This window comes from Oenanthe melanoleuca, chromosome 1A (genome assembly GCF_029582105.1).
Source record: "Oenanthe melanoleuca isolate GR-GAL-2019-014 chromosome 1A, OMel1.0, whole genome shotgun sequence".
NCBI classification, from domain to species: Eukaryota; Metazoa; Chordata; class Aves; order Passeriformes; family Muscicapidae; genus Oenanthe; species Oenanthe melanoleuca.
The window spans coordinates 67,722,442-67,734,986 of NC_079334.1; the positions used below are offsets into that span (position 1 = coordinate 67,722,442).

At 43.1% G+C, this 12,545-nt stretch overlaps 1 protein-coding gene across 2 annotated transcripts in view; it reads left to right on the forward strand.

The window, feature by feature from the left end:
• EXOC4 (exocyst complex component 4) overlaps positions 1 to 12,545 on the forward strand; it is a 280,009-nt gene that overhangs the window by 34,785 nt on the left and 232,679 nt on the right. For both annotated transcript variants that reach the window (XM_056482278.1, XM_056482279.1), the window contains exons 5-6: positions 1,604 to 1,713; positions 8,694 to 8,937. In XM_056482278.1, coding sequence (XP_056338253.1) covers positions 1,604 to 1,713; positions 8,694 to 8,937 — 354 coding nt within the window. The remainder of the gene's footprint in view (positions 1 to 1,603; positions 1,714 to 8,693; positions 8,938 to 12,545) is intronic.

Sequence of the window (12,545 nt, forward strand, 5' to 3'; positions counted from 1 at the left end):
TGCTGGTCACATCCTGTATTGCAACCTAAAACAGGGATTAAAAGCTTGAGAGATGGTATTTCATGTTCAGACTCAGATGTTTGTTAATTCTTGTCTATGTTACAGTGAGTTCCACAGTTCTAGTTAGAAGCTAGAAAAGGCACCATGTCTCTCTCTCTCTACGAGGTCTTTTAAGCCTAAACTGTCCAATTAAGAACTAACACCTAAATTATTTTTACTTTTTACCCAATAACCAGTCACCCATGACCCACAGTGCAGCATTTTCTATCCAATTACAAAATCCCACCTAGACCCATTAAAAATAGATAAAGAAGAAAGAAACCTCCACCCTAAAACTTCCATCTTATCCTCTATATATTTCTGTATTCTAAAACCTTAAATTCCAATTCTTCCGCCACGTGATATTACACACTTTTATTCAACTACACACCAATGATTCTAATTCTGTCACTCCATATCCAAGTTTTAAAAGCCTTCCAACCAACCATAAGCTGATGAGATGTAGGCCACAATACTTAAGTCTCTGAGCTGAAATGTGTTGGTTTTGATGTGTTTCCAAGGTGTTTTAAAGGTGTTGAAACTTCTTACCTGGTTGGTGCTTGTGGTCAGTGCAAATTCAGTTAATATAGGCTATTTTTGCCTGATTTTGCTAATTCTGAGTTGTTGAAGGGAAGGAAAAAAATGGCTGGGAAAGAGAGACACAGTGTTGGGAGATAATTCTTGCATAGAAGGAGAGGTGGGGAGCCAGCACTTGGTAGAGATGCAGAGAAAAGATAAATGAGAATTTTATTGTGAGAATAAATAAAAATCTGCTTGCTAGAAATGTGAGGCAAGATAACCAGTTGAATTAAATGAATTTAGGAAAGAAAAGATTGATTGAAATTGAGATTTCTAGGAAGGAGGATTGCTAGCAAGTCATCAGTCTCTTCATTACTCATCTTCTTAATTAAAAACAGCCACAAAGCTCTGGTGTAGCCAGACTGGGGGACTGCATTTTTGTGGGGCTGCTACAGGAACCTTTCTTTTACTCTGGATTCTCTTTTTTTCACTATCCCTGATGCACATTGTGGATATTTGATATCAGGAACTCTTGCAGCAAGGATGGTTTGATTCTTTGGATGGTTCTTCTGTAGGATTCCAAGCCTAACCCTTGTTGTTTCATGTTTCCATGAGCGTTTTGACCTCTAAGGAAACATCCTGAGCTCCATTGTAGGAGCCTTCCACATTTCTTTCTCCTAAAAATGATTTCTTGCTTGTGTCCCCCTGCCACCTCCAGCAGCTGGGGCAGTGTGACACATTTTTGGCAGCTATTACAATGTGAATTTATGATGAAAATGGCCACATTTTTAATTTTTGAGTGAGGAGGTTCATTTGGGAAGGGATGCACATGGATGTGCTCAGAACAGTAATGTGAAGGGCAGGAAGAAGGATGGAAATTTCTGGTGGGAATAAAGAAATTTGGAGAATTAAGAAGTTGACAGAAGGCATAGAAATAAGAACATCTATGTCATAGGCTTAAAATGTAAGGAATAAGTGGATTATTTGTTGTGAGTAAATAAAACTAATAATGAACTGTTTGCTTTAATTCTTTCCCCTCACACAGGTCCCTCGTGAAAGACACCTCTCCTGTGCCTCTGATGGATGTCACTAATTTATCTACACCCAGGAAATTCCTTGAGACTTCCCAGTTCAGTACTCCTGGAAGCTCCAGCAGTGAGTATTTTAGCCAGATATATTCATTTGTAGATCTTCAGCTGATTTTGCTGGAGTAGGAGGAGGCAAATCATCCCCTCATGGCTCAAAACCTGGGAGGTGATTTGTGCAGTGTCACAAAATGAATGGGTTCTGTGCCCAGGAGGGCAGAACTTGCTTTTTTTCCTCATGAAAAATCATCTTTTCCCTCTCCTATCCCCCACCAGCTTCAGTTAAATACACTCAGTTTTCTCTGCCTGTTCTCACCTTGATTGTGTTCTTGATATTGAGCAGCAGAGATTTGCAGTGGGTTTGTTCTGGGGGGAGGTTTCCTCAGCATTATTTACTGCAGGCAGCCAGGTTTGTGTAGATATTACTGAAGTTTTTTATTGTGTGAGAGCCAAAAGGTCAAATCTGTTCCTTGTGGAGCTTTGTAACTTTGACTAAAGGTCTGGCTGTACACAGGAATAATCTGGGGCTGATCTTTTATTTGTGTTACTGCAACAAACACTGAGGAAAACTCTCACTGGTGCTTTTGTCTGAGGCTTTGGAAGAGGGGAAATCAATCTTTGTATTGTTTCAGGAGATTAATAAGTGGGGTTGTCCTTGATGAATAATACAGAAGTGACCTCCAGTCCTTCCCCCTTTCAAACCTGTTTCAGTATTCCTCAAATGCAGAGAATATTTCCTTCTCTTTTCAGCCTTATTAATTCTTTTGTCCTTTTGTTTCTGGTTTTGTCACTCTTACCTCTGAGATTGTTCCATTTGATTACTCTTATCTTCTGCTCCTGGAGGGGTTTTGTTCTTCAGCTCTGCTCCTGCCAGCCTGGTCTTGGAGCCTGGGGCTGTTTTTCTGTGTCCTGGAGGTCACAAACTTCCAGAGCTGGAAACTGCAGCCTGGTCACTCAAAATCTGGAAGAGAAGAACCATATGAAAATTCTAAGGGAAAAATTTAAGAATTCCTGTTCTGCTCTGTGATCAGTGGGAAGTTCAGTTCAGGTTTCTTGCAAAAGATCACAGGATCTTGAGGAACTGAGGAAATAAACCACAAAAACCTGAATCCCAGCCTCACCACTGGAAACAAAAAGGAAGAGACTTGAAAGACCATCTAGTTCCAACCCCTCTAAATGTTAAAATTCTCATTTTTTTTCAGTGATATTTATAGTGTCTGCTATTTTCTCCCCCTAAAATATTGATCTCTGTACAGTAATAAACCCCCAAAGGTCTGAAGTTATGGAGCTGATGGGGATCTCCCACCATGGGAGCAGGAGATGCCCCCTCCTGATCTTCTTTTTGCACTTCACAGAAAATCTCTTCCTTGGCTCCTCCCTGTGCTCTGCATCACTCAGTGAAGTGCTGGGCAAGTGTCCCTCAGCCTGGCAAAGATGTGGATTTTAACAGAAAACATTTGATCTACATAAAATATGCATATGGTTCTGCTTCAAGTGCACAATGTACTTATGGAGATTTTTTTTCTGTGTAATTTTATTTAAAAGTAGCCTTTTCCAGGACTGCACAACTAGCAGAGAATTTCAAACTTATGCCTATGCATAACAAAAGCTGTTTCTGCCTGTAGTCACTTAAGTTCTTTGGCTTTTTATTGATGAAACAAAGTGTCTGTGCATATTAATGGGTGTCATTCTAAAGCACTGACTCATTCATCCCATCCCAGCAAAGATGCCAAAATTTGGAGTCCTTCCTGCACTCCCTTCCCAGAGGAGATGTTACCTTGTGCTGTAGAATCTTTATAAGGAAATTAAAGCTGTTCCTGCTGCATGTAAAATAAACAAAACCCTTTGCTAATGCTCACCTGAGGATTGGAGATGTGGCAGCTCACCAGTAACACTTTCCCTTCATGCCAGTTCAGAGAAATAAATTTCTGTTTGTCTGCTTGAATTTTCTGTACTCTGAAAGGCATTTAGGAAGGTTGCTGCTTTGCCAGGCTCTTCCTGGAACTCTAAAACGAGCTTGCAAATCCAAGAGTGCCATTTCCTGGGAAATTTAGGACAATACTTCTTAGAAATCCAGCAGAAGATGAGCTAGTGGTGACAATTAATATGCTATGGGTGGCATATGTAGATTTTATGCTGAATTGCTAATTTATTTAAATGATTTTTTGGAGGAAGAAAGAGTGTGTAGGGCCAGGCAGTGTGATGGTTCTAAGGTCAGGTGTAGGAATTGCTCCTGGCTCTTTTTCAAGAACCAGAGACTTCAGTGACAGCACAGAAACCTCTAAACCAGAGCTTGGAATGTCCAATTTTTCAACATGAATCTAAAAAATGCCATTGTGCCAGTTTGTTGTCACAGGTGCCTCTGCTCCAAACATGCTCAATAAATCTTCAAAAGATTTCTTCTCTTCTTATGAACCTCACCTGAGGATCTGACACCAGCTGGATGAATTGCCTTTATCATTTTTTTCTTAAAATTTAATGATCTAGGGATGTGTTTGGGGATGGAAAAGGAAAATCAAGGAGATTTTAGATCTGTGTGGTGAAAGTCAGGAAAGTAACACATAATTGCTCTTTCTGTATAATTTCATGAATTGTTTCTGTGTGTGATCCTAACATCAAATAATTGGCTACAGTGAACTTGTTTTTTTTATTTGGAGACTTGAGTTTCATGTTTGTATCGATTAGGAGGATTTTGAAGTTTTTCTTCTGGGTTTGGTAGCAATGAAGGGCAGAAAATTCCCAAAAATCTTCCAAGGACCCATTTCTGCAGGAACTGCCCATTTGTAGCTCCATGAACTGTGTCAGAACAAGGATTGAGCAGCAGGAATTAGCAAGTGATATTCCTTCAAATCTGAAATTATGCCTTTGGACCACCAGTAACTCGTGTGCTTTTTTTCTGGAAGGAACAAAGGAGATCACCAGAAGAACATAAATCATGGAAAATAGTACATTAAATTTTACAAGACTCCCATAAAAGCCCGTGGATAATGAAACCTTCATAATGAGGAGCAGCAAATTTTGGCTGTTCACTGGAATGAAAAACAAGACCCAAGAGCCTTTTTTTTTTTTTTTTTCCAGCTGCTTTGCTTAAATGAGTTCCTAAAGTTGGCTTTTTAGGGATCAGATTGGAGCAATGAAAAAGCTCCTTGGGAAATGGCAGCACTGAGCAAATGAATTCCAGTTGGAACTGAGTTTTTTTTTCAGGGCATCATCAGAGCAGGGATCAGGGAATCTGCTCCCTCTGTAACTCTGGAGGTGGAAAATCAGTGATGCACATGGTTCAGCTTTTAGGGGTTTAACACATGGCTCAAATTTGCCTGCTTGAACACAGAGTTGAGCATTTTCAGGTGAAAAATGGTTTGGTGATGAAAAATGTATGAAATGGCTGCAATTTTATTAGAGAATGTGTCCTGTAGAAGGTGCATTTCCCTCCAAAGATCCAAAGGTCTGGCTTTCCTCTGGAATGCAGTGGAAAGAAGGTCCCTTGGTGTCCAAAATGTCAGTTTTTATCTGGGTAGGAAAGGCTTGGCTCCTCCCCTGGCTGGAGCATCTCCCAGTGGGATGGTGGAATTTTATCAGTCATGCCCTGGGACTCACTGGCCATGAACAGGAGATATCTCCTGGAGGGAGGATGGGAAAAGATAAAGAACACTGCCCTACCTGGTTTAACAGCTGGCCCATTAACAGGAGATATCTCCCACAGAGATCAGGGTCACTGCCCCAGCTGGTTTAACAGATGGTGACAGAATGCACACTGCTGGTCACACCCTGTATTGCAACCTAAGACATCCCTTCACAACCTCACAAAATCCTTCTGCTCCTCCTGGGCTGCCTTCAGCTTTTTCCAAAGGCCAGGAACTCTCTTTTCTCTGAACTCCAGTCAGAGCTCTCTGTCCAGCCATGTTGGTCTTTTTCCTTCAGGAAAAAATTCTGTGCCTTTAGGATTTCCCTCTTGAAGGATGTCCAGCTTTCCTGGACTCCTCTGCCTCCCAAGGGAGTGTCAGGCTCCTGGACAGCCCAAGGTGGCAGATCTGCTCTCCCCTCTCTTCCCTCCAAGAATCAAAGTAAGGAATAACTTCTCAATCCCAGAGAATAACAAAGTCATCCATATTCCCAGTTTAGGAGTAAATACAAAGCTCTCCCTTCTGAGAGTTGTTCTCTGGGGACAGCTTTCCTCTGCCCACAGGGAGCAGCACATGGGGCTGCAATTTTCCAGGTGAGCTCCCTAATAAATGTTTGGGTCCTTTAATGCCTTTCTGGAAGAGGAAGGGACAGGAGGAGCTTCCTGGGCCAAAGCTTTGTGGTCAGGCAGCCCCTTGATGGGCATTAAATGGCAGGAGAGGATGTTTGAAGTGTGAAAGGCAGGAGAACAGGACATCCTCAGTTACCCAGGGTTGGGATATTGTCAGATCTCACAGATAAATGGGCCCCCAAAGCTTCCCAGGGCTCCTGTTTAATAGGACAATGTGCAGGGAGCACACTGCAAACAGGTTCCCACTGTTTTATCAAACAGATCTGACAGAGCCTCCAGACCCCTGTGCAGCTCCCAGGTATCGAATTGCTCACTCTGCTCTTGTTTGTAAGAGATGTAAATCAATGTCCTGACTATTTGAGGATGCTGGAAATTGGTTTGCTCTTTCAAAAATGGGAGAGTGTTTGTCTCAGTGTGCTGGCAGAGTTCTCAGCAAGATTGCTGCTTTTACTCCTCTTAAATGCTGTCCTCACTTTTGGCTGCAGCTCCATTTCCTCCCTCTTGGGTGTTCATTGTGTGATATTAAGAATAATTTACAAGCTGCTTACAGAGGGGGTGCAGCCTCATGATGGGACCTGTCCTCTGAGAGGCTGCTGAGGGTGTGAAATATCTGCATTGAACTCAGAGAAACAAGATGTTTAGGGGTTTTTAAAAAAATAATAGGTTAAACCTTTCTTCCTGTAGCAGTTCCAGGGTTGTTTTTTTTCTCTGATTCCAAAGAGCTCATTTTCTGTGTCTGTGCCTGAGTTTTGCTGTGGGTTTTGGAGAATAACAAATAACAATAACAGAGTGGGCAGAGACCAGGCCTGCAGCCACAAAGTCCTTTGCAGCTCTGTGGGGTGAAAGGTCTGTGATGGAGCACAGCTTTGAGCTGGAATAGTTCTGCATCCAGTTATTAAATTCCAATTGCTGTTTGAAATGACTTTATATTATCCTTGCCTTTTTGCTGTTTTGTTGTTTTTGGTTTTGTTTTTTTTTTTAAATTAATACATTCTGGGTGTTTCTAGTTGCTTTTCCTGTAACTTGCTCACATTTAATTGAAAGAAGTGTGTGTGAGAGAGAAAAAAAATCACTGCTTGCATCTTCCTGATGTTTATTGTCAGAGAATCATGGAGTAGTTTGGAGTTGGAAGGGTCTTTTTAAAGGTCATCCAGTTCAACCCCCCTGCCATGGGCAAGGACTTCTCCCACTGTCCCAGGTGCTCCCAGCCCCAATGCCCAACCTGGGTTTGGACATTCCAGGGATCCAGGGGCAATCACAGCTGCTCTGGGAGTTCCATCCCAGACAGGAATTCCTTCCCCAATCTTCCCTTTCCCAATCTGAAGCCATTCCCTGTGTCCTGTCCCTCCATGCCTTGTCCCCAGTCCCTCTCCAGCTCTCCTGGAGCCCCTCCAGGGGCTCTGAGCTCTCCCTGGAATTTTCTCCTCTCCAGATGAACAGTCCCATCTCTCCCAGCCTGGCTCCAGAGCAGGATCCATTCTCACCTCACTCTCCTGATGCTCTGGGTTCAAATGTGAGACCACATAAACCATGAGCTTGGTTTGAGCCAGAGGTGCAGAATTTGGGATCACACTGCAGGAAAAAAAAGCAGCTTCTTGATTGATTGAGCCTGAGCTTGGTGCAAACTGGCACTGAGGGGAGCTTTACCCATTTATTGTGATTATTTATAAATTGGCACCATCCCTGGGCCATTGTTTTCTTGTTCTTGCTCTGACTTAGCCCTGGTCAGAGCCCAGCTTCAGGCAGCTCCCTGTGCCATTCCTCACTCCTGCCACGTTCCTTCCATCCTTCTGCTGGAACTTTTGACATTTCTTCAGCTTCTTGGAAAAGTTTAGAAGTAAAAAAAAAAAAATCTGTCGAGGAGTTGAAACCATGGGAGTCATCTGTCACCCAACAGCCCCAATCAGATGAAACAGCCTTTGGGTTTTAATTTTGATCCAAGGATCTGGTGTGGTGGATGGCACAGAGTGGCTGTAGATCTTCCAAGATGCTTTTAATTCAGTTTGCCTTGAAGACACTTACTTCACATAAGTGTTTAAATATATTTATTAAATGTTTCAGCCAGTCTTTAACAGAGCCATGCTTTTGTTGTTGCTGGGTGTTATCTGTAAATTAAGAAATGTTGCTTAATGAACCTACTTAAAACAAGCAGAGTCTCTCTTGCTTTCCCATCCCCTGTCGCTTAGCAACAGGATTTCTCCTGTGCAATCCCTGTTACTCCAGGACCTGTCTGCAATATCCTCTCTAATTCTTCTCACTTTACCCTTCTAGAAGCCTTGCTGGATGATTTGAGTAACTTCATCAACCCCTTGACAGACGTAATAAAGCAGAAAGAGATAAAATCAAACAATCAGTCACTTCAGCAGAGTAAACTTTGCTGAATTCATCAGCAGTCTCTTAAGCTTGATAGTGTTTGTAATGAAAATTTCTCTCTTGTGAAGAAAATAGCAAGGAAAAACAGCTGGGGAAGAAACTGAGGGGGTTTTAGCTCTTTGAAACACATTCAGGACCTTCTCATTTATAAATATCTTAATTGCACCAGACTTCCTCTATTTCCTAACACAGAATTTACCCTGTGAATTGTTCCTAAATCAATCCAATGTGCAGGCTGCTGTATTGATGTCTAGAGAAGCCCCCAAGCAAACAGAAACATCCACTGCTTCCCCCCAAAATCCAAGTGTTTCTGCTTTCCTTGTTCATCCTTGCTGGGAGTTCAGAGGAGCTCCTGTGCTGGTGCTGATGTTGGGTTCAGCTGCTAAAATCTGGGATTAAAATCTGGGATTAAAATCTCTTTGCAGTGCGAGACTCGAGCCTCCTGGAAATCAAGGAGGACACAGACCTGGATCCAGAGGAGAACAGTGCTGTCTTCATGGGAATCCTCATCAAGGGGCTGGCCAAGCTGAGGAAAATCCCAGAAACAGTGAAAGCCATCCAGGATCGCTTGGAGCAGGAGCTGAAGCAGATTGTGAAACGCTCCACCACCCAGGTGGCTGACAGTGGTTACCAGAGAGGGGAGAACATCTCCCAGGAAAACCAGCCTAAGTAAGGATATTTCAACTCCCAGCCCTTGATTGCTAAAAAAAAAAAAAAAAAAATCTTATTGATAATATGACTTGAAATGGGAAAATTCAGCTCGGTGATTTCGAGTGGAGCACAGTCCAATTAAGCTGATGCAGGTGCAAAGCTCTGAAATCATGTATGGAACTAATTCTATCACAAATGTATGGCCAAGTCTCTAATTGTTTTTCAGCCCCATTTGTGTTAATAGCAAGGTGTGGAACCAACTGAGCACTGTGTTTGTGCTGCTCCTCAGAATTCACTGAAACTGGCCTTTGGAAAAAAAAGGATTCCAGCAGGAATCTCTTCCAGCTGAAATATTCATCTTCACTTTGTCGTGATCATTGGCCCCAGGGAATTAATGGCAGAAAAGTAAAGTGTGTATCTTCATTATGTGCAATATTTGTAGTGGAAAATCACTCCCAAGAAAAACATCAGCTTGATAAAGTCTCCTTTTTAAATTCCTCTCATTAGCACTGCTGTGGAAGCAATTCTGTTTTGAAGAATTTTAGAGTTACAGTGCTGATAACTCAGTGAAAATGAGATTTTTTTTTTTTTAAATGGGTCAGAAGGCAGAGTTTTAGTTTCAGATGCCAGGAGTGTAGCATGTTCTTGTTACTTGTTTTATGAACCAGTCTGGAGAGGTTGTGTGGCTCCTGGTTGTCTGTTGGAATTGATAAATTGGATCAGACCATATATCAATGCCATTAACCTGCCCAGAGGGTTGAGTGAGGCACAGAAAGGTTTAATGGCTTTTGGCATCTGTTGGAGAGTGTGAGCCTTTAGGATGCTCATCTTCTAGAGCCATGGAAAGTGTCTTGAAGTCTTGTGGAATACAGACATAATTAGAACTGGTTCTAAACCTAAATCACACATGAAGTTTCCAGCAAGCAGGTGAGTTCATTTATACTGAAAAGAATAAATCACAGTATGGGAGTGTGTTCCCACCCCTTAAATTAGCTGCAGTTTTAAATCAAAGCTCAAAGACTTCTCTACTGTCAGGGGAAAAATAAATCTGAACAACAAGCCCTGCTGCTTCAACAGAGCTCTGGAAGACCCCAAATTTGATCCCAAATTTGAGCACAATGCAGTGCCCAAAAGTGCTGAACTGCTCATTGGGCTGTCAGATGATCCTTGAATTTCCTTCCACCCCAAACCATTCTGTGACTGAGGATGAAGCTGATGATCTGCTTGGGGAAGTTTTGGTGTCATTCCTTTTGAGACCACATGCAAGAATTATTTAGAGCCTTTCTTGTTGTACAAGAGAGGAATGGTTTGTGGAACCTGGCCAGAAAAGCTGCTGATCTCATTCTTCTTACTTTTAAATTTAATTCTCTTTTCCTTCCTTCCTTAATCAGCTTTTCTATGTAGGTTTGTGCAGCCACCTTTTACATTTGTGTATAAAAAATGTTGTTAATTATTCTCAGATTTTTAAACTCAAAATTTTTCTGGTTTGTGATGACTCTGGGTTCTCTCTCAGAGCTTCAGGAAGGGCAGGAGCAGGTTCCAAGTAGCTCCTTGTCCCTGGAGGAAGATAACTTTGAAAACTCTGCCTGAATCTCACCATGTTTTAGCTTTAAGTGGACAATTTGAAAGTCTAAAAATTCTCTAACATTTTTACATCTCTGTGCTTGAAAGAAGTTTATGGAGAAAGGCTTAACTGTAGGAATTGCCACTGCCTTATCCTTAATTATGTGGATAATTAGTGGCTCATTAGTCACACCTGCATGTCTAGAAATCCTTGTCTGGGGTTGTGCAGCCATGAAGGGGCCATGGTGAGTTTCTTTGGGGTGCTGCTGCACAAACCTTAAAATTCAGGGGCTCTCCTGAATTTTGGAAGAGTTTGGACTTTAGAATAACAAGGTGGATGGATGCCTACCTGAGGGACAGATTTTTGGTAAGGAAACATTAAAAATCCAGTTCAAGGGGAGATGGGAGATTGTGCTTTTCCCTACATCTCCATATTATAATTTGATTTTTGCCCTCATCTCCAGGCTTTGAAATAAACTGAGGAATTCTGTCCAGGAGACCCCTGTGAGCAGGCACAGACTGAAATGCCTGAATTGTCACTAATGTCCTTGCTGGGGTGGCAGCAGTCACTGGGCATCACCTCACTCCCATTATTGCCTGGACCATGAAGTCCCTTCTGGCTGTGTGTCACTGTCCCCAACACATTTCCCCTCTCTCTGGGTGCAGGGGTGATGGCTCCTGTCACTGCCTGTCCCTGCTCAGCTCAGGGCACTCCCTGCTCCAGCCCCATCCAGGCCAGACTATTTGGTGGGTTTTGTCTTGTTGCCTGTGTCACCTTCTTTCAAAAATGACCTGACAGATTTATAGGACTTACAGGAAGGGGTAAAATTGAGATAAGAGGTGCTGGCTAAGCTGAAAACAGGGAGGTGTGGGAATGCAGTGATAAAAATGGAAAATGTCCTGGGTGGCAGCTGCTGACACTGGAGTGTGGATCTGGGGGATTTCATGTCCATCAGTCTGGGACATGGGAGACACTGGAATTTCAAACAAAAAGGATCTGATCAGTGGAGTATTATCTCAGTAATGGCTCCATAATCAAGTTGATAATGTGAGGTCAGGCTCACCTGGTGAGAATAAAGTGACCTTGTCCAACTCTCCAGGTAGTTCAGTTCTGCACAGCTGTTCTTTCCTGGGGCAGCAAGGAGCTGTAGGGATAACTGAGCTCTTGTTTGCCATGGGATCTTGGTGGAACATTTTCTCAGTGGTAAAGAATTAATTTGGTTCCATAATGTCACATTTTTTAGCATTGGTGCTATTCTGAAATGTGAAGAAAAGGGACACACACACAATTGATTTGGTTTTGTTTGAATGGGTATCTTGGTTCTAGTGGCTATTTATTTTCTAGTTGAGAAGGTCATGAATTAATTCGGAGGGCTGGAAGGAGAGCTGGGAATGTTCAGCTGGAGAAAATTCCAGGGAGAGTTCAGAGCCCCTTGCAAGGCCTGGAGGGGCTCCAGGAGAGCTGGAGAGGGACTGGGGACAAGGGATGGAAGGACAGGACACAGGGAAAGGGGAGACTGGGGAAGGAATTCCTGGCTGGGCTGGAATTGCCAGAGAATCCCTGGATCCCTGCAATGTCCAAAGCCAGGTTGGGCAGGGCTTGCAGCAACCTGGGATGGTGCCAAGCGCTGATCTTGAGGGTGTCCCCAGAGGCATCCCCTGTTCCTGAAGGAGGAGTGGGAGCAGCTCCAGCTCCCATCCCTGTCCTGCCCTGGGGATCTCAGCTTCTGCTGGGCAGACTGGGAGCATGTGGTGGCTCCAAAGCTGCTGCAGGAAATGTGATGGAGCCTGTCTGTCAGAGCTACAAGTGCCTAGCATATGGATTTGGGAAGTGTTAGCTTCATGTTTTGCTGGGGTTACGTGGGGACTCGAGTTGCTCATTAAACGGCGCTGAACTCCACCGGGGTTTTCTGTTCTCAGTGAAAGTGTGATGGCACTGCCTCGTCACAGACTGCTCAGGACTTTGCAGAGGTGCTTTCATTGTGGCAACTGGGCAGTGAGGAGCCATAGGAGCAGGTGCAGTGCAGGAGATTTAGATGATGTTAGAGCTATAACAATATAGG